The sequence below is a fragment of the Podarcis melisellensis genome, assembly GCF_964234715.1.
Source record: "Podarcis melisellensis genome assembly, chromosome: 7".
NCBI lineage: Eukaryota > Metazoa > Chordata > Lepidosauria > Squamata > Lacertidae > Podarcis > Podarcis melisellensis.
In genome coordinates, this window is record NC_138539.1 from 38,859,487 (window position 1) to 38,881,947 (window position 22,461).

At 38.9% G+C, this 22,461-nt stretch overlaps 1 protein-coding gene across 3 annotated transcripts in view; it reads left to right on the forward strand.

Moving 5' to 3' along the window:
- ALKAL1 (ALK and LTK ligand 1) overlaps positions 1-20,490 on the forward strand; it is a 32,141-nt gene extending 11,651 nt beyond the window's left edge. For 2 of the 3 annotated variants that reach the window (XM_081917637.1, XM_081917639.1), the window contains 4 exons: positions 17,010-17,063; positions 18,018-18,098; positions 18,775-18,851; positions 19,814-20,490. In XM_081917637.1, coding sequence (XP_081773763.1) covers positions 17,010-17,063; positions 18,018-18,098; positions 18,775-18,839 — 200 coding nt within the window. In that variant the 3' untranslated portion in view covers positions 18,840-18,851; positions 19,814-20,490. The remainder of the gene's footprint in view (positions 1-17,009; positions 17,064-18,017; positions 18,099-18,774; positions 18,852-19,813) is intronic. The other variant, XM_081917638.1, reaches the window with a different exon arrangement.
- The last annotated feature ends 1,971 nt before the right edge of the window (positions 20,491-22,461 follow it).

Here is a 22,461-nt window from a genome sequence, read left to right on the forward strand (position 1 = left end):
AATAAAGATGTGCTTTGGATATGGATGAATTCCAAGCCAAGGCAGGGTGCTTCTGAGAGATTTTGTGTTTGTCTGAGATGAAGTAGGATGTGTGCAAAGCTGCGTAAGTCAAAGCAGGGACCCTTGAAATGCCCTGTTGTGCCTCAGCAAGCCATACATAAAAAGCAATTAGTAAATGTCTCCAAGCTTACCATATAAGGGAAAGACCAAGCTATGGCGGGAGGAGGGAAAGGGAGCAGCTTTGCAAAATTAAAAGACTTGTCTCTAGATTAAGAAAAATTACAGGATCAAGAAGGTGGAATTAGCTTGTAATCAGAGGGAATGATTTTGCCCACTCCAGAATCATCTATACAGCCTGCCTAGCACAAAAGCCCTGGGTCTTATCTGTCTGCAGTTTGGCAAGTGTCTTACTCTAGGGTATCTCTCCCTATCTCTTCAATTTTCAGACCAATCACCCACAAAATACTATGGACGTTTATGATATTTCTATTTATCCAATTCTATCCTAAAATATTTTATCCAATTCTATCCTAAAATAATTTTGAAGGGCAAGGTATGCTTTTTACAATACATGGAAATTAATTAGACCCAATCAATATGTAGGGAAATAAGTGATGGGCCGATGAACAATTTCATACCAGATTTGTGGTTGAACAGAGGCCTTTGCTATTGAACATTTGCTTTCAGGTCATCAGTTTGAATAAATCTATCTTAGAAGAAGGCCTGTGAACAAACTGTTGAATGAGCAAAATCAAACATTGATTTTACTCAGTGCTTTAGATATGAACAAACATGTAAGAGTGACAGGCCTCTCTGCCTTAAGGCATTTTAATCTGATTAAGAGAATGGCAATAAACAAAGAATAGAAAATGATCAAATAGAATAAGGGTTGTATCAGCACGAGGCCACCCTTATGTTTTTGGTGACTGTATCTACTGATGTATCTTTATCAGTGATGGCATTCTTGCAACACGTTCAATTAAGTTTGGAATGAAATAAGCAACAATGTAGATGATTGTGTTAGAAAGCTTTCTAGAAAAGGAATAATATAGGGATGGATTTAAGGGACTAAATTATTTTGAGAGGATGATAAACACCTGGTTTAAATGTACAGCAACATGTTATTAAGCTGAGCTACACATGAGACATGTGCCTGTGTAATCCATTCCCACACTGCCTGTACCCTTCTCTCCATGCCATGATTTAAGACTTGTACAGATGATAAGTAATGGCCTTCTGTTATGGCCAAACTGGGCCAACTAGAAATTGACACCAGCTCATGTTTTCAAAGACTGGTTTGATCTGAACCTGGCAACCATGGTTCCCAGTTTAGACGTCAAAAGGAACTATGGTTACTCACTCTAGCAATCACCATGGGTTATGAAGTTGGTTTGTTTAGAATAACCATAGTTTGAGATAATCCATTATCTCATATATGATGAAACAACAAGGGAAAGTCAAAAGCATTTGAACTTTTATTATTTACTGGGTGAGAAGAGGACAGGGAAGCACTCATGTAATGCCAAACCATGACTTAGTGTTATATCTGAACATTAGCATTATGACTAAATTGGGCCACTGTACTTTTTTGGTGTCATTGTATCTGGGTATTTCCATGACTGGTAAAGGTAAAGGGACCCCTGACCATTAGGTCCAGTCGTGGCCGACTCTGGGGTTGCAGCCCTCATCTCACTTTATTGGCCAAGGGAGCCGGCGTACAGCTTCCGGGTCATGTGGCCAGCATGACTAAGCCACTTCTGGTGAACCAGAGCAGTGCATGAAAACGCCGTTTACCTTCCCGCCGGAGCGGTACCTATTTTTCTACTTGCACTTTGACATGCTTTCAAACTGCTAGGTTGGCAGGAGCAGGGACCGAGCAACGGGAGCTCACCCCGTCGCGGGGATTCGAACCGTCAACCTTCTGATCGGCAAGGCCTAGGCTCTGTGGTTTAACCCACAGTGACTAGTGCAGTGTAAATGCATAGGAAAAATGCAAAAAGTAGATAGCAAATACAAAGACCTATGTAGTTTTATGGAAGTATAGGTTCAAAGTTGAGACCACAGAAATAGACATAGAACAATAAAAATATTTCATTTTAAGGGTTAGTTTTTTGTTTTAGTCATGTCTTGCAATTTTTAAATAGCGGGTGAGTCCTAAGCATTTAGAGTGAAAGCAAAACAAATAACTGTTTAGTGTTCATACTAGATGGTTATTAATCAATATGCTCCTAGAACAAAGGACTTTTATGAAAAAGCTGTTTCCCCCCCCCTCCTTTGGAAGGAAAGGTGGGATGTAAATTGAATTAATAATTTTGGGCAGTAGTCAACTACGTTTGACCCATTGGAATGAATGAAAATGTCTAAGCCCATTAATTTCAGTGGGTCTATTCTGAGTAAAAGTTAGTGGTTTTGAAATGTGACAAAATGCATATTTTTCTCATGTCATAGCAAAAAAGTAAAAGGAAAAATAATAATAAAATAGCAACAACTATAATACGGATATGTAAACTGTGGATGTCATCCTGGGAACTTTGAAAAAGGGTTGTATCACTTTACTAAATCAGATTTCTGAATTGGAAACATTTATTTGTAGACCAGGGGTCACCAACCTTTTTGGACCAGTGAATGCTTGGTCTTTAGCTCTGGCACAGCAGAAGACATATGTGAACCTCTTAACAATGTTTTTACATTCGCCTTCTTGGGGATTGGGAGGGCAGGTCTTTAACACCCACCTACACCTATTGTGTAGTAGTATTTGCAGAAAATCACCTATAAGGGACTACCTAATCATAGACACAACCATCACAGGAAAGATGCATCCTAGTTGCTAGGGGAAAAGGAAGGGCAAAGTGGAGATTCTAAGCACTAGAAAATAAGACAGATTCAGGAAAAGTGCACTAAAAGGGAGGGGAAAGCATAGGACCCTGGGGATTACTGTTGCCTGGTGTCCAAACAACTAACTTTTCATTTACGGCTCTGACTTCACTTACTGGCTAAGAACACTAACAAGCAGAAGCAGCAAGTCTAGTTCATTTCACAGAAATTGCTTAGAAGGGTACCTGTAAATTGTTCTCCATGACTTTTCTTCAAGGAGGGCTAGAGACTTGCTTTCTCTTTTAAATGAAAGTTCAGAGTCCTTTCTGGGATACCAATATGGTTTTCAAGAGTGCAGTGAATGTCACTGGATTGGTGACTCCTGATGCATATATTTTCTGGCTGCTTCCCTTCGTATTCCTGCCCAGTGATCCTTAGAGATGGAGTACACAGTCAGCTCAGGTTTTACATCTGTTTCTAAACCACAGGGAAGGAAAAATAAATTTAAATGTACCTCCACATGGAGAATTTCTAGTAAATGCAAAATAGCATGCTGGGGGGAAGGGTTCTATCGTAGCCTATCTTTCTAAATGATGGTATATACAGGGAGTTCAGACATTCAGTCCCTCGCCTTCATCCCTATTGTATCACAAACTGGTTCATAAGTGCAAATCAATGCTTTCTAATGCAGATGGGCTTTAAGGAACTCTTTGATATTTTTAACCACAGAAGTGTAGCTGTAATCCCTCCTAATTCATTCTATAGTGCTATGAACAATTATTAATATTATTGTAATAATAATAATAATAATAATAATAATAATATGTAAACAGGTTTAATAATAATATCAGTGGGTATTATAATATATGCTCATAGTTTGAGCATATTCACTGTTACCAACCAAGCCTGCATGACCTCCGGATCATATATTACACATATGCACACATATCACTGTGGAGTTGATATTTCAAGGTTTTAGGCTGCTAACTAGAGCATGTCACAGGGAAGCAGAGCCATAATTTTTTTACTAGGGAAAATTAGCAAAAGCCCACTGAGTCTCAATTTGGATTCAAAGGTTGAAACACACTTCAAAAGAGAGAAGTATAAGTTTCCTCCATTTCATAGTGCCCAAGAATCTGGAGTCAGTTCTGTATGTCTGGTACAGTGAATCATGAATCCCCGAATGTAAGACACAGTCTACCTTTTTGTGCTTGCAAACTGTGTGTCAATCAGAATTTCTTAATTTCTTATAGCTATGATTGGGGGGTGGGAAAGGAGGTACCAAATGGCAAGCCTTTGTAGGTCATCCTCAAGACATGCACAGCTCGCATGTGCTACTCTGAAGAGTCCTCAAAATATAACTTTAGAAACTAACAAGTATGCCTAAAGCGAGAACACAGTTCTGAATCTTGTTTACTTGTATGAAAACAACACAGAGGGTGTTCTACACATAGAGAGCAGCAAGATGGAAAATGCAATGGGGAGAAAGAAAGAAAGTAAGAAGAATAAATAGCAGACAATGTGTATGTTGTACCAGGGGAAATGAAGTAATGGAGGGATAAAAGAAACATTTAAATCAGTTTGAATAATCCATTAAAATTAACAGCTAAACATTGGATAGAGCAAAGCTGCAATCATATACATACTTGCATAGAATTCAGGTGACTTCTCAGTAAACACGCATAGGATTGTGATGGGTGTGGACTGTTTCACCACCGCAGTAGGATAATATAAAGGGGAATGGAAAGCTGGAGATATTAGCTTAAGGTTAACATATATAAACTTAGTTACAGATAGGTAGCCGTGTTGGTCTGCCATAGTCAAAACAAAAAAAAATTCCTTCCAGTAGCACCTTAAAGACCAACTAAGTTAGTTCTTGGTATGAGCTTTCGTGTGCATGCACACTTCTTCAAATACCAAACTTGGATCATTGGCTGAAACTTGGTTGGTAACAGTGAATATGCTCAAATTTGGATCATTGGCTGAAACTTGGATCATTGGCTGATGTACCCAAAGTGCTATCTATATTGACTGGTGGCAGCTTTGAAATCTCTCTCTCAGCCTTGCTGTCTGAAATACGGATAACTCTAGAAGCTTGGACTTTCTGAATGGAAAACTTTCACTCAGCTAGTCAGCTACAGCCCCTGAAGTAACGTGTGTGGATGTTTTCGCCCTGGATTGGTGCAGTGAGGAAAAGAGGAAGTAAAGACAGAATTTTGATAAATGGCAGCATAGAACATGATCATCAAAACAACAAGATGTTAACCTATAGGGAGGAAGCCTGCAAAGGCAGAAAAGGAATTTGGTTGAACTGGACTGCACAATGTCTGGCTGAAAGGCATGCTTTTGATACTTAGCCAGGCAAAGGAATGAATGTACACTGATGTGGACCATTTATTCTTAGAAATATTCATTACTAATTTGAGTAACAATTGCTTGCCAAAGGAAAAGTATCTCTGCTGTGTTGTTAATAATATTTAGGGCTACAGTTTCCACTGCTGCCTGTCAAATATTTTCAAAGGCATCACGTAGGCACAATCCAACACGGACTCAGTCAAGAGGCTAAATATGTTCATTAGGCTTGAACTGAAAGCATATGTGGTACTTTTTGCAAACACTTCTTATGTTTAGGGTTTCAAGGCAACAACCCTAGAGAGACAGGCATTCAGAATAAAGACAATGTGAGGGGAAATTGTCTTAGGTTGCCATAAGTGCACCCTGGGATCTTTTTTGGAGGGAGGGGTTGTTTAAATAGCAGGCAATTTTTATTTTTATGTGCCTATTGGGGAAAGCATTTAGAAACTTGACCCTGTGACCATTCATCCCTCCTGCCAAAGAAATATCAGTCATGTGCCTCCCCTCCTACTGCAAGGTCTTTTATTCCGCCTTTCAGGAAACAATAGTATTATGCATTTTCAAACTCCCTGAATACCTAAATGCTAATCATTCACTGAAGTTTGTACTACTAAAAAGTGTTGTGAATGTCAGCTTAACTTGATTTCTAACTTAAGCTTCCTATCATGTGTGACTGTTCTACAACCCCCCACATATGGATTACTTCATGGCTTAGGGCTGTAATTATCTGCTTGAGCCTCCAGCTGCTTGTCCCACAATCAAGCAAATTAAATCATTACAAATCCAATATACCTTACTATGCTGATCCTACTAAGTTGCTGAGAACCTATATAAAGCATTGTGCAATCCTACACAATCTTGTTCTCATCTTAAGTGGTGTCTCTATATTCCCAAATGTTTTACAAAACAATAAAATATTTCTCTAACAGTTACATTTATTTCAGAGTAATGTTGTTCAAAAGACCAAATAGCCATTAAACAAATGTTTGTAGCCATCAAACAAATGGCTTTTTCTATTCTTTTAATCAAGCAATGTGCTTCAGAATATAACATCTTCAAAATATATATTTAATATTAAGTAGCACATTTGTAGAATATGGTAAAACTCGGTGTACAATTGACTGAGAAATGCTGCTGAGAAAATCCAAATGAAATTACAGTGGTACCTCAGGTTAAGAACTTAATTCATTCTGGAGGTCCATTCTTAACCTGAAACTGTTTTAACCTGAGGTACCACTTTGCCTAATGGGGCCTCCCGCTGCCGCCGTGCTGCCACCATGTGATTTCTGTCCTCATGCTGAAGCAAAGTTCTTAACCCGAGGTACTTTTTCTGGGTTAGTGGAGTCTGTAACCTGAAGCGTCTGTAACATGAAGTGTCTGTAATAGGAGTACTGCAAAGATTTCAGGCTTAGTCTTCCAAGCTCTGCACTCGCACAAGTTCCAAGAAAAATGAGGAAAGATTGGATAAATGCCTAGGGTCTCTGATGTTGTGGAAGTGATCTTGACACAATGAACTGCTGCTAGCTTCTGCTGCTTGCTGAATGGAGGCTGCTGGCCCTTACTTGTAGAAACCTGTAGGAGGACCAGAATGATTTGACCCATCGTATAACCTCTAATGGTTATTTTGTTGAATGTTTTTGAAACCTGGGTCAAATGACCTGGTAGAATTTATTCTGCTGGATGTGGGTGTTCATATGTTCTCTTGTTTTGCCTTTTTAACTTATTAGAGGCAGTATAACACTACAAACAGAAGCCAATTCTGTTCTGCCTCCACACTGCTACATATTTGCCTCCTGTCTAGGAATGGACTGAAGTGTTTATTCCAAATTTGTCACCCCATTCGGAAGGCAGTTAATTCCAGGTAGCCATTTCAGAGGCTGTGGTTTTGCACCCAAAATAGTTTTTTGGAGGAAGGGCTTACCATAGCAGTGAAAGCATGAATTCACTCTCCCCCCTTTTCTTTTCTTTCTTCATGGCCCCTCCTCTCCCTTGAAGTTTAGTATTTACCCCCAAATGCCCCTTAAAAATATGGCAAAAGACTGAAAAGAAAGTTTGAGGACCTGATTCTGCTGTAGACAGAAACAGGCAGCAAGACTCTATCTTTGTTTTTATCCTTGAAACATTCTGGCACCAGCTGCTTCCCTCACCACCTGGTCCGACCCCCAAAATAATTAACACAATCAAGGAACAGGCATGTTTTTAGTACAGTATGTCTCACTATCCTTTCATTAAAATTCGTTTAAGGGAGCTTTCAAGTAGATCCTTCCTATTGTAAGGACATTCTCTGAAATGTTTGGCTTAAAGAATTCAAACAGTTTACAAATGTTCGTAGGTGGTTCTGCATGAACATTGTACAGTTCGGATAGTAAAGTGTTTGCGATCTTTATGGCTTCATCACTGTCTAATATTTCTACAAGATACAGTAGAAAGATACAGTACCATATCCTAACCTGGATAGCTCAGTTGGTTAGAGTGTGATGCTGATAATACCAAGGTTGCAGGTTTGAACCCTTTATGGGACAGCTGCATATTTCTGCATTGCAGGGAGTTGGGCTAGATGATCCTCAGGGTCACTTCCAACTCTACAATTCCATGATTCTAACAATCCTACACATGCTTGTTTGAAATCATTCAGTCAGGATTATACCAGTCTGAGTGTGTTTTGTGTGTAGTGTGCTTTCTTCTTTGGCGATCACTCATAGCTGAGTAAGATTGTCTTCCATAAACACAATTTTAACAATGAGTCCATAAGTGACTGTGGAGGCCAATTCTGGATCCGCATGTCCTTCCACAGTGGGGACATTGGTTTCCGGGTGGGAATTGATCATGGTGAGGGTTTGCCTAGCGTACTTTCCTCTTAGCGTGTTTCTCCCTTTCGTCCTGAGTTAAAGCGTTTTCAAAGCCCAGTATACTTTTGGTAACGGCTGTTCTCCAACTGGAGAGCTCGCAGGCCAGTGTTTCCCAGTTGTCGGTGTTTATACTACATTTTTTAAGACTTGCCTTGAGAGAGTCTTTGAACCTCTTTTGTTGACCACCAGCATTACGCTTTCCATTTTAAAATTTGTAATAGACTAGTTGCTTTGGAAGCTGATAATCAGGTACCCACACAACATGACCAGTTCAACAGAGTTGGTGTTGAAGAATGATTGCTTCGACACCGGTGATCTTTGCTTCTTCCACTACAATGGCATCAGTTTCTCTGTCTTCCCAAGTGATGTGTAAATTTTTTCGGAGACACCGTTGATGGAATCTTTCGAGGAGTTGGAGATGGCATTTATAAGTGGTCCACGTTTCACAAGCATGCAGTAAGGTTGGTAGTACAACAACTTTGTAAACAAGGATTTTGGTTTCCCTGCCAATGTCTTGGTCCTCAAATACTCTGCACTTCAGTTGGGAGAAAGCTGCACTCGCAGAGCTCAGGCGATGCTGGATTTCGGCATCAATGTTGGCCCTTGTGGAAAGTGTCGTGTTCAGCGCTGCTGCCAAAGCACAATAACATTTTTAATTTTACAATGAATAAAAAATAACTATCTTTTTTGTTCCACAATTAAACCACTAACTCTTTTATTGCCACAATTTTTTAATTATCTTTCCCCCCCTATAAATTGCTTTAGTGGTGGTGTTCTCTTGTATGACATTTTACTGTTATGAAATGCAATGATGTCAGACTCTTTTTGTGGGATCTTTGTAAATCTTAGCTGGATCTGGGCCACAATACACCCTGCCAGTGTAAGTCATATTACAAGAACTCATGACAGAGAAGTACTTGAAGGACTAAACCGGCAGCTGCCTATATTGATGGATCATATTTCTCCTGAGAAATAGTGAGCTTTTCGTAATAATGGATTTCTGCATGTAAACATAGCATTAAATTTTCTGGATATTAACTTGTGACCAGTAACCACAGTGGTACCTCTGGTTGCGGACGCAATTCATTCCGGGGTGCCGTGCGCACCCCAAAAAGTCTGTAACCAGAGCGGCGCTTCTGCGCATTTGCGAAGCGCACAGAACGCTTCTGTGTGTGTACGTGCGGTAAAACCCGGAAGTAAACACTTCTGGGTTTGCCATGTTCTTAACCCGAAAAAACACAACATGAAGCATTTGCAAGAAGAGGTATAACTGTATTGCTTTTCAGATTTGTTTCTGTTAAATGGGTTCAAGATAAATACAAGAGCCAAAGTTTAATGGAAACTTGACACCAATGACACCAATGCATCCCCCTACCCAGGAAAACACTGTGTCTCTTTTGCCACCCTCTCTGGCATTGTCACTTGGGTACCCTGGAGCAGGCAGCTGACTTAGGGTGTCATGAAAGGGCAGCAAACAATCAGTTACTACATTTTTACTGCTGAGCCAGGGATTGGCGGGGAGCGGCTTTCTTTATCCAGCACCAAAATAACTTGGCTGGCTCTGGCTTCCACCTCACCTTGACTAGAATGGGAGGGACTATTACCCGCTCTTTCTCAGGAAATCAAATATTTTGGTCCAGCCCTGTCTTATTCACATCTGCTGTTCAAGCTTAGCAATAAAAGGCTAAAATTTCAGAACAAGATTTATTAATTAATTGAAATATTTTTGAAAGTAAGTGTCAAAGAAAACGGATATTGCATTTTAATCATTTTTTACTGTTGCAGGCTGAAAAATGTGTACTCCATTACTGTTTTACTGTGCTTAAGAATAGTGGGAAATATTTCTACTAGGACTAGCAAAGATCTGTCACCTTAGTTTATATCAATATATAAATGCTGTCTAGTCCCCATCATTATTTTGGCATCCCATCCTTCAAAACCTGTTTGTCAAATTTTTGTGTTCTGAAAAAGCACAGCTCACTGCTTTCAACCATCCTTACTATTCCCATATATTACTTCTTTTCTTAACTCCTCTCTATAAATCCTGTGAAATGCTTTACCCCAGCTTCGTTTTTCCCCATTTTCTATCCTTTCCCCATCTACAGGTTTCCTCTTTTACTTTTTTCAGGATGTGCAAACTCATTTGAGAGGTATTCAAAATCGTTATGATAGTTTAGAGAAGTTTTGAGCTTTGAAAATAAACATTGAGACTGACTTATATGGCTTCTGGTTTCAGGCTTTCCAGACAGTCAGGCATCACTTTTTTCCCTCCCCGCCTTTCTTTTTTAAATACAGCTTCAAATGTTATACAATGACTTTAAGGGGAAAGATCTGAAACTCAAGGATAGTGCAAGGCATACACAACTGCCTTAGGGGGGCACATGCAGCTCATTAGCTTTGTGCTGTTCATTCCAGGTTTCTTAAATTTAAGAACAGCAGGTGTGCGTCTGTATTGGTGAGAAATTCAGCTTACTGTGTGGTTGTCGGTCCTCAGTGTTTGTGAAATTTAACCATAGTGCATGTCATAGAACACTAACCACATAGTGTGTTAAATAATGGATGGCTGTTTTTCATGGAGAACAGATGAGTTTTGGAGTTTTACTTATAAAATAAGCATGAACTTTGGAACTTTTAGTTCAAGTGGTATGAAATTTGAGGTGTTGAAAATGTGGTGGTGTGTGGCATATGTAGAAATTCCAAAGTTTTTTGTATTGACTATTGGGTGTATCAGAAAATAATAAGGATCACTGTATTTTGAAATTAAGATTGTAACATGAGGGTTGCCCTCTGTTTGATATTCCTCAAGCCTCCTTAAGCCTATGTGAGTCTGCATACTGGTATTAAATTTGTTTGATTGATGGTTTGGATTATACCTATACTCTTCAGAATCATCTTGAATCCAGCCTGCTAGCAAAATTACTATTCTGGCACTGATAAGCTAATTGACACATGATGTAACAAAACTTATTAGTTTTTATTAGTTTTACCCACAAGAGATGGCATTGAACTTCTTGATAAACCATAATTCAGCTGTTTCATGTTCTTTTCTTCTTTTGAAGTTTGTCTTTCCAGAATGACCACTTTATGGTCAGTTTCAGAATATCCTGGGAGGTTGAAATGTTCTCCCACTGGTTTATAGATACTGCCATTTCTAATGTCTGATATCTATCTTAAAGGCTCCCTACTTGTTGCTCTGTTGCTTTCAGTGGTCCAGTTATGTTTTCAAGGTACATTGAGGGAAAGAAATTACATTTCCATAGAATCAGCAGTATGTTGTTCCTTGCAAAATGTAATTTCTTCTCCCTGGTCCCATGCTGACACCCACGTACACCAGCACTTCCATTGTGAGCTCAGTTCCCCTGTTATTTGTGTCACTGATGATAAAAACTGAGTGCCGCATGGGAGGCACAGGCCTTCCAGAGTACCTTAGTTGTGGGTGTTAGCGTACCTTTGTGGAAACTGGAAGACTCTAATAGGTAGATGTCAATTTTCCATAATATTTCTCCTATCTTTCAAGAGAGAAAAGGGGTCTCTCAAACTGAGGTCTTTGAGTGCATCATGGTTAGTGATCCCTCTCAGCTCAGTTGTATGGCTTGTATCTACTAGTACCTGTGTATTCAGTATTGTAGGCCCAGTCTTATGGAAATTCTGCTGAGGGGTCATAGGCACCGAAGACCCGTTTATTCCAGCAGGTTTTTAAAATTGAATTCTGATTTTGCTGTTTTAGTTCACCTTTAGTTTCATTGATTTGAGTCTTATGTACATCAGTTAGAGATGACTGTGATTAAGTAGTATGCATATAAGTAAGCAAGCAAGCAAGCTGTATAGACCAACGAAGGTGTGGCCTTATGGCTTTCTGACAATTCTCCATTGCAAAGGTGTTGCTCATCTGGTGATCTCTCAAGGATGCATCTTGTTATTCTAAGGATCTGTGGTTTAAAAAAGTCATGTTCACTGAAATTTCTGAAAAACTGATTCATAAAATACGTGCCACCAGGGGTAATGTGGACCCCTCTAGCTTTGCTTGCATAGGGACGTTTGTGATTTATATAACCAAATCTCATGGTTAGCACATTCCCACTAAACATGAGCTTATTTGGTTACATTCATGGTTATTCGGTTATGTTTGGTACAAATGTGAACTTTGTATTCCACTATGGAATGTATTTTACGCCACAAATTCATTTCTTTTTAAAAGCTTTCTATGATTATTATTTTATTATCTCTTAATTTTATTCTTCCTGCTTTTATAGCTGTTTTTATTATTACTTTTAGCTTGATGTTTTGTTTGTTTGAATAAAAAATTAACTTTCATTTACATTTTCACCCCCTTGAAATTTCAAAAAGCCTAAAGAGCCTCATGAGCAAAATAGAGGAACATAGTTATTCTCTTCTGAAATGTCATGCCTTGAACATATAGATTATTGATAGACCTGTGATGATCTCAAGCAAACATACTTTCACATATTTTGAACAATGAAGCAGAAGAAAATAGCCATTCTCTTTTAATTCAGCAAGTTCTTTCTTCTGCTAAGGTTCTGGATCACACAGTATTGCTCTTCTGATTTAGCTTGTTGCATGGAAAGGAGTTAGTGTACACCAGCCACACATACCAATGCGGAAGATGGAACATTTGAATGTCATCTACGCATGTAAAATCTAACATGTGTAGGCTAAAATGATATGGGTTGATTTTACATCATGTGCACTGCATGACATTAGCTTATTCAGGTTGAATTTTGTATGTGTGGGCAGCAATTGTCCTATCATACGCATGTACTAATTTCCACAGACCAATTTACAGACAACTCATTTGTGTAGAAGAATCCCTTGTGTAAAATCAGTGCACAACAAACTGATTATCTATGCATGTGCACTAAAAGTGAAGACCGAACAACACAATCTGATTTTTTATTAAAGTGACAAAATTAGAGTGCCATAAGACCTGAGGGAAGAAATAGTTAAGATTGACTAAAAATGAGTCCACCAGGTTTACCTAATTCCTTCACCATAGTTCCAGTAAATTCAAATGTTTTATGGAATTTCACTCTTTTGAATGACCATATGTGCAAAGTAGTATTTATTTTTAGGATTTTCAGAACACTAATTTGCAACCGGTCTCTCAGAAGCTCTTTGCTCCTCCTTGCCACAATGTATACCCTGGATATAACATAGACAAGGCTCAGTGGATACTTGCTTATGTGCCACTAATGATATGTGGGTAGTGTTACTAGCAAAGATGGTGGTAAAGTTCATCATCCTCAGGCTCAAAAACAACACTTGCCTCAATGAGAGATGAGTACCTGATGTTACTGAATTCTTCTTTGGCTCAGAGAAGATCAGGAGGGCAAAAACCCACTCGCCTTGGCCAGTGTAGGCCTCTAAAAAGGGGCCACTGAGGGAGGACTTTTAGGCTAGATCCTAAGCCTATTCAGCTCATTTACTGCATGTGACCTGGCATCCTAGCATAGAACATTATTTAAAAGACTTGTTTTTCCTCTGCCAGGTTTAGCCAGAAAAGCAGCAGCAGCCCTACTGATAAATGGGGTTTTGATCTGGTGCAACTTTACACTAGCTTATTGTGCATAGGATTGCCCCCTCAATGTATTAACAGGATTGCCCCCTCAATGTATTAACAGGACAAGCCAAAGGAGGGTGGAGTGGGGTTCAAGGTCTCATGGTGACTTTCTGGCCATTCCTTACTCATCTCCTGTCTTTCCACTAATGAAAGCCGCCTCCTAACACTCACTGTGGGGATCTAAGGCAGCTGTTAGAGCAACCAGATCATGCAGCCGTTCTGGATTTTTATGGGGGGGAAATATTTTGTTACGTTAGTCATGGCTTTCAAGCCTAGCATAATTTGTGCGTCAAAATCTGCTGCTGGAATTCAAGCCATATGTAGATCATTATCTTCTTCTACAGAAGGAATCAGAGGCTGAGTTATCTAGCCTCCTCTTTTTTAGCACTTTCAGTGAAGCTGGCAGGACTGATCAGAGACATTGTGCTGTTTGAGGTGTAGAAGCAGATGGAACTCTGCCCTCTCCATCTTGGTCAAGGTGTAAAGTAGCCAAGACCAGCGAAGTTATTTTGCCACCTATAGCAGAAAAAATCCACAAGTTTTTCTACTTCCTAGCTTTAGTAATATAGTTATTGTTATTTACAACCTGAAATCAGCTACCTGAGGTGGTCATCCCACTCTGCCTAATGGGAGGGGTTGTCCTGGAGGTTGGGAAGCAAAAACGGTAAGCTAAGGCTTGCCCTGATTGCAGAGTGAGGGTGAATCCTAGTAATGGGTGAGGGTGGGTGGATGGGGGCAACCACTGCGATGAGGCAGAACAGCAGATTTATGGAACAAGCAGAGATGCAACAAGCAGCTCACCCCATTCTTCAGTCCTCTGAAATCTCCAGTAGAAATGATGAGGCTTTGCAGGGTGGAAAGGGATGGCTGTCCCAGCTTGCCAGTGCTCCAATGGTTACTTAATGTTCAGCAAATACTTAGTTTATATATTGTATTGATGTTTAATATGTTAGCATTGGAGTTATTGTCTGCAATCCTGTTTTCTTGATATTTTTTCTTATATTGTCCATATCCACTAAATCAACTCAACCTTGTTTCCCTTTGTTATACACACACACACACAGAGAGAGAGAGAGATAGAGAGAGATAGAGATAGATAGATAGATGATAGATAGATAGATAGATAGATAGATGATAGAGAAAGAGAGAGAGAGAGATATATATTTGAATTTGCTCATAAGAGCTCATGGCTCAATAAATGAGTTATAGCCCAAAACCTTTGCAAAGTAATTCAACAGTGTCAATTAGTTTCCAGTTTACTCAAAAGTAAGACTGTAGAGGATTGCATCCTTAGTCTCTCTAAGGTGTCAAAGCAATGTTTTCTTTACTCAACACTATTAGATCAGTCTTTAACATGTATATCACAGATGGTGATTTAAAATGGGTTTCGTTTCCCAAAGGTCTTATCTTATGAACATATTTATTGGTTTCACCTTGGCAAGGTTCTCAGTTGATCATGAGAACTGTGGTGACAAGTGTGACCATTTCGTAAGTCTGCTTCCGCTAAATCCATGATTACTTAATTGTGGTAGCATCTTGTCATAATTATGCTTAGATTTATTAGCTTCAGTTATGTGGTAAGCATCGCTTTGTGAACAGGCCACGGGGGCAGATTTTAAAGAGCTAGTTAGGCTTTATCACCTGATATGTGTCTGCTTTGATGATCCACTGCTTCTCAGAGAAGTATTCACCATGCACTAAGAGAAAGAAGAAGCTTTCCTTTGAAGATACAAATTAAACTATAAAGGGGACCATCCTCAAGCTATTTCCCATGAAATAATCTCTCCTCAGGAAGTTTTACTCCAAAGGCAGTGGCTTTGGGATTAAAGCAGAAAAACAAATTGCATTTCTGCAAGGTCACTCGGAAGGTCTTGTGTGGCATTGTGCCGCTGAACCTAGCTAATCTTGGGGCCCCATCTGGTGCCTACAAGAACAACAATATCCAAAGCGTCAGAGAATTAGATCAGCAGTATGGCCACTCCTCCGGCTTTTCATAGCTACTGCTGCCGTGGACTAAGGGGCAGGATTTATTCTATAATGCTTAATTATCTAAAGAAGACTAGGCATACAAGTTGAAAGATCCCATTGGAAATAAAAAAGAAATCCCCGATAAAGAAGATTACTTATTATTATTAACTGGGATTATGCAAGGGATGAAACTCTTGCTTATATAATGCAACTTTGCCTATAACTGTGAGGATGCAAGAACATAAAGCCTGCGCAAGTAAGAGTAGATGCTTTTATTTGCAGAACACGGAGTTTTAGAACTACTCTGTTTTGTATAAAAATGACATGCTGCTTTTCTTCTGCATGAGAGGGTAGGGCTGATAATAAAAATATAATGGTTAGTCACTCTTCAAAATGCTTCCTAAATGTCGTTTCAGTTTGTTGGTATTTATCCACAGCAAAGATCCATGTTAACAACTTTGACGGGACTCTGTGTGGATATTGTGCCCCCCCCAAAAAAACATTCACCATAAATACCAAATTACATCTTAATTGTTTGATTGAACATAACTTACCAGAACTGATGGGAACACATTTCATATCTACTTCTCTTTTTTAGTGGTTGTTTTTGTTTTTATCATTTATCAGAAATGTAATGCTAAAATAATTGTGTATTGGGCAGCTGGCAGCTTCTTGAAAGGGAGTGAGGGAATGAAGTAGTCTTGAAGGAAGAGTGCTCTTACCCCCCAACCAGGTGCCTCCCCACTCTTGCTATATACTGCTCCCCCTGCAACTCTAAGTGTTGGGATGCTGTATAGCACATAGGTAATGCCAGCTCCTCACTAGTTTTCTCCCCATGTGGGGGTACCATTGCTGTGAGTGTATTGTAACATTCATGGACCTTCACAGTAAAGGGGGACTTCTCACATTGTTTCAGGCTTTTTTAGGTCTTCTGATTCATGGACAATTTACAGCAAAAACTCATTGGAGGGGTCAGCTTTATGCCCACAAATGAATATATGCTTCCACTGGCATAACGAATATGCCTTACATATGTGGAGCTCTGTATATACAGAAGAGCTCCTGCATCTGCAGAAAGGTTTTTGTACTGAGAGTGGTATTTAAATGGTAACTAATATATATATTCTCTGTATGGCATGCCTATGTAAATACTGCTGTTTGGTTTTATTTTGTATCAGTTTTAGTTTTGAAACAGCTTATGGACAAATATAGTTTATATTTATTAAACCCATATGGTGATATCTAAGTCATACTCAGATGATGATTAGTTGTTGTTTTTTAATCTCATCCAACCTCCTAAAGGAGGAGTTCAGGGTGGAAAACAACACAGCTTTTGAAAAACAGTTACTGTATCTCTCTCTCTGTCTCTCTGTGTGCATGCACATATTTTGATGTAGACTTTTCTTTAACACATTATTGATAATGAAATATCTTTTCCTCCCCAGAAGTATTTCCAAGAGATTCCAACTTAAAGGACAAGTTCATCAAACATTTCACAGGTAAGAACACTTTTTGTGTGAAGGCAATTCTGTGTTTAATCTCTTGCCAGATGTTGCCTACATAAAGGAATATCTTATCTCCTCTCCCAATGAAGGAAGCCTATATTGTAAATTACCAGGTCCAACCTTTGGGGCTGCTGTTTTCCTACTTGCTTCCCAACAGGTTGTAGTGGGACCCACAGGTTAGGGTATGGAAGGCTACCTGTTCCAATGGCAAGTGACTCCCAACTTTTAACTTCCCTAAATATCTTCAGACGCCCTTTCCCCAATAGATTGGAAAAGGCTCAATAGAGTTGAGGAGCCAGTGTGAAAAGTCTTGGTGATAAAATTTTGTAGCCTTTATAGTTGTAACCCATCACTCATCCCTGGCCTTCTTTTTCATTATTCCAGTAGCTTTAATTACATTAATATGGTTATATGTAATTTTTGTCAGAAACTCCTGTAAAATTGTACTGTGAACATTTATTTATTTATATATCTCTTTATCACACCCCCACACCCATGAAACAAAGTTCTCTGTGTGGTTTATATTATAGAAATTAAAACCATATAAAAGCTGAATATAGTAGGAGAATAAAGACAAAATAAGCTAAGGAAAAACTGTAGCCCAAAATATCTAAAAAACACTAAACATTTTTAAAGATTGAAAGGTTGGGGCAGGAGTGGGGAAGAGAAATACCTTCACTTGATGCCAAAAGGACCACAGTGTAGGTGCCAAGTTAGCTTCTCTGACCAGGACACTCCACACCCCTAGTGCTATCACTGAAAAGGTCCCTTTTCTATTAACCACTACCTTGCCTTGTTTGACAAGGAAAGTACCTGGTGAAAGGTTTGAAACATATTAGATGAAGCAAATATGAACTATTTATTTATTTATTAATTATTTGTGCAACTTAGTTCACAATAGAATTAGAAATGCAATCAAAATGTTGTGTTTGATTAATCCTCAAACAGGTCCAGTTACATTTTCAGCTGAATGTAGTAAGCATTTCCACCGGCTCTATCACAACACACGGGATTGTTCAACACCAGCCTGTAAGTTCCAGCTAAAAACTACTTCCATGTTTCATTGTCCTGTCTGTCTGGTCTTAGGCCAGGGTTGAGCAGGTTCTTAACACCAAGTCATTTCCCCCAGTCTTTCTTGAGAATGGAATACTTATGTGTCCACTGCCACTAAGAACATAAGAAGAGCCTTGCTGGGTTAGACTAGTCTAGCATTTTGTTCTCCATTGGCAAACTTGAGGCCTTTCTTTGGGAAGTCCACAAGTAGGGTAGTGAGTATAGTGGGACTCTTCCACTTGAGATTCCCAGGAACTGGTGTTCAGAGCTATGCTAAATCGACCTTGAGTGCTGTCAACTTTCAGTGGCATTTTTCACCTGGTGCCAGAGCTGAATGTAGTGCCATGCTGAATGTAATGTATGTTGAAAACTACTTCCTTCCTTTTCAACTTTCCAATAGTACCAATAGTTCATATCAATGTTCTATTCATTAGGGGACATATATGAATCCTTTGTTTCCACTTGTATTGGGCTGGCCTACAAGGAATGTTACTTGTTAAATAATTGTTTTATTGCAATCTATCTAGGGAGACATATAAAAAACTCCCTAAAACACCTACATTTTGCAGCTGATGGCAAATGAAACTGGACTTACACTCTAGGAAATTAAACACATGATTAATGTTAACTTCATTTTTGTGGTTTTAAATAGATTATAAAAGGTGTGCAAGATTGCTGACAAGATTAGCAATGAGTCCACTGTGTACACAGCCATAGGAGGCCTGTTATGTAAGTATTTTTTTTAAAATTAAAACACCTTTATAATCTAATAACCAGTTTGTTCCTATTATATTCATTTCTCGAAAGCCAAACAGTAACAAGAGTTTAGCCTTCTCCCCACTGTGGTTTCAATCAAAATCACAGAAAATCAGACATACAACTTTTTTCATCAAGGGGAAGCCTCTGTTGGCACTGGAAATGGAACTCCCTGCTTTGGAAATGTGGTTTTCATCAGTGCCATGGCAAGAGTGGAAAAAGTTAAGCTCCCTTTCCACTCCCACCATTTTAAGCCTGATCAGTCTCCCCTGTGGCTGCTTGAATTTATAAAAAGAGATGACTTACCTGCCGTTTTCCAGTTTTGACGAATGCTTGTTGACGTCACCCTGGTGGGCTACTTCTGCACCATTTCAGGACCATGGAGAAGTCTACTGATATAATAGGTAAAATATGGCTTCTGTTTTCCAAACAACTAGCTTTTTAAGCTGCACTACTGGTTATCAACAATATCAGACCATGACTCCATGGTGGAGATAGTTACAACTTTCTTTTTTTGGGAGATGGCCGGAAATATTTGTTAATTTCTGAGGTATGCAAATAAGCCAACATTAAGAATGCAGCATTTCTTGTTTTAAAAATGGAAAAGGATCACCACTTTGCTGCTAATCTGCATTTATTTGGATCAGAATCTGTGTGCATATCCACTCTGTGTGCAAAAGACTTTCTGTACAACTGGAATCCTGATTTGTCAGGGCTCTCAAAATGTATCTTCAGTTGAATGTGCCAATGGTGGGGTGGTACCAGCAGTTATGTTGCCCACTGACTGTTTCCTGTTTACACTGGGAAAGTCTGTAGTTATTAAATTTTTTTTTTATTCATTTTTTTGTAAGCAAAAACTTATAAATACGTTGGTCTCTACTGAAACTTTTATTATTCAATAGCTGGGAATCTAAGTGAACCGTTTTTTGTTTCAGACTTTTCTGCTAAGCCTGAACTCTGGTTTGCCGAGAAAGTGCCTTGAAATCTGTCCCAAGACAAAGAGAAGACATCTTGCTCTTTTTTTATTTACAGCATTGTTTTGTTACTAGATGCATTTTATTTTCATATATGTCGGACATTCCATATTTGTGTGAAAGGAACGTATTTTATTTGTATTTGTAAATATGTTGCCTATAGCTCAAATAAGCCAATTTATTTAAATATGTTGTATATAAAGACTACTAATAATATACTAATTAAATGTTATATGCAGGGAGTTGGCTGGTGTGTTTGCTGTTTTCTTGTTTCATTGTTTGTACATCATTTTGCTCAGGCTCTTACTTTCATTATTTGCACTAACTTGAAAAGCAGAAGTCTCTGTAACTGAAATCTGAATAAGCTGCAAGTGGGATGTTTTACTTTCTGTGGAAAATATTTCATATTATGAAGCTTTTGGTAAAATATATATATGCCTACATAGTATATATATTATTGCACATCAGAACAAACTGCTCAAAAAATGCACACCGCTTTGGGAAACATTTGTAAAGCTGTTTTGGATTATCATCAGTTACGTTTGTACTGGCACTTACAGAAAGAGTCGCAAATAATGTAAATATAAAGACTGGAAGACTGCAATGCAGTTTGGGTGGAATAAAGAATATAGATCTCATATTTTCATGTTTTTCTTGACCCTTTGGGTGATTTGGGGATTTTTAATTACTATCTCTAACACCTGTTAAATATATTCTCTATTGCAGCTGGATACTATTAAAGTAATTATTCCATACTTGAAGGTATATGCTTTCTACATACTTTCTAATGCTGCAGTCCTATGGTCTCTAGGAGGGCATCCCAGGAGCCATAGGACATTTTACTTTTTACTTTCTGGAAAAAAGCAAGAGACAGATGTTCACCCTTGGAGAGCAGACCCGACCTTTCAAGCCTTCCCTGTGAGGCTGTGGAAAAGTCCTCTGCCATTTCTCCTCTGATGTTAGATAGGACAAAAAAGGAACATTCCAGGTTATTCATGGATGTGCAGGATCCAAAATCCTCCTATTCTTCTGATTCCCCCTCCCCACAGAACAGCGAATAGACTATGCTAGTCTTGCAGCTGGTACAGTTTATCTCCCTCCTATAGAAATCAGTAGGAGGTAAGCTTTGCTCCCCCCTTTTTAAAAAAGGAAGCTCTCGGAATAGAAAAAAGTTATCCCCTATGCAAGCTCAGCTGGGTGTTTGGAAAGGCATTTCCTGCACCCCATTTGATTTGCTGTGTATTAAGTTCTGTCTTATTCTATCTGTGTCTTTGGTCTACAGGCAAATGAGGATAAGAGTACAAGAAAAGTATCTGTAGTGTGCAGATGACAGGGTTTCAGATGCTAACTGTAGAAAGTCAATTCTTCAAGCAAATCCACAAAGCAGCCTCCTCTGTTCTTGATTAAGTGCTTTACTTCTAAAATTAAGTATCAAAACAAGGGTATATTGTGTGAAACTGAAGTCAACTGTGCATATTTGCACAGGCAGTGCTAATTCTGTAGACATGCTTGTTAATTTTAGTCATAGTCAATTTATTTATATACCAAACTATTCACAACTGTGTTTGTGCTGAAAATGGCATAATAATAATAATAATAATAATAATAATAATAATAATAATAATTTATTATTTATACCCCACCCATCTGGCTGGGTTTCCCCAACCACTCTGGGCGGCTTCCAACAAAACACTAAAATACAATAACCTATTAAACATTAAAAGCTTCCCTAAACAGGGCTGCCTTCAGATGTCTTCTAAAAGTTTGGTAGTTATTTTTCTCTTTGACATCTGGTGGGAGGGTGTTCCACAGGGCGGAAGAAGGCCCTCTGCCTGGTTCCCTGTAACTTAGCTTCTCGCAGCGAGGGAAGCACCAGAAGGCCCTCGGCGCTGGACCTCAGTGTCCGGGCAGAACGATGGCCCTATTATAATTTATATTATAATATAAAATGGCCCTATTATAATATTACATAATCATAATAAAGGTTATCACTGTAAACTGACACAATAAGAATCCAACAATTACCAGTTCATTTAAAATACACCAAAAAGTGAGCAAGGCTTACAAATAGGTCAGCTAACAACCCAGTACCTTTACATCTCAATGTAGACCCAAAGCTGATGGCATGACTGTCCAGCAATACTTCCTCAAAAAGTTTTATACCTGGACCCAGAAATTCTGTGAACTGTAGAAGTGAAGTTGAATTGCTCTCCTAAAATCACTCTGAGAACCTGGTTTCTGTATCAAACTTCTCATAGTGATCTCAAATACATGATTTTCTGGTGAGCTGGGGTGGCATTTCACATCCTCATTCTTACAATTAACATACACAATTGCAATATCTGAATAGGCTTTTAGATCTAGGATTGCAGGGTCTCACGTAATGCCAAACTCAAGTAGAGTGTGTGTGTGTGTGTGTGTGTGTGTGTGTGAGAGAGAGAGAGAGAGAGAGAGAGAGAGAGAGAGAGAGAGAGAGAAGGAGAATTCACACGTAGTCATACCTGAAGTGAGAACTAAGGATTATTAACCGCATCTTTAACTGGATCTTGCATTTAAACTGACTTTATTCTTAAAACTTTCCATGTCATATTATTTCTATTAAACTACAC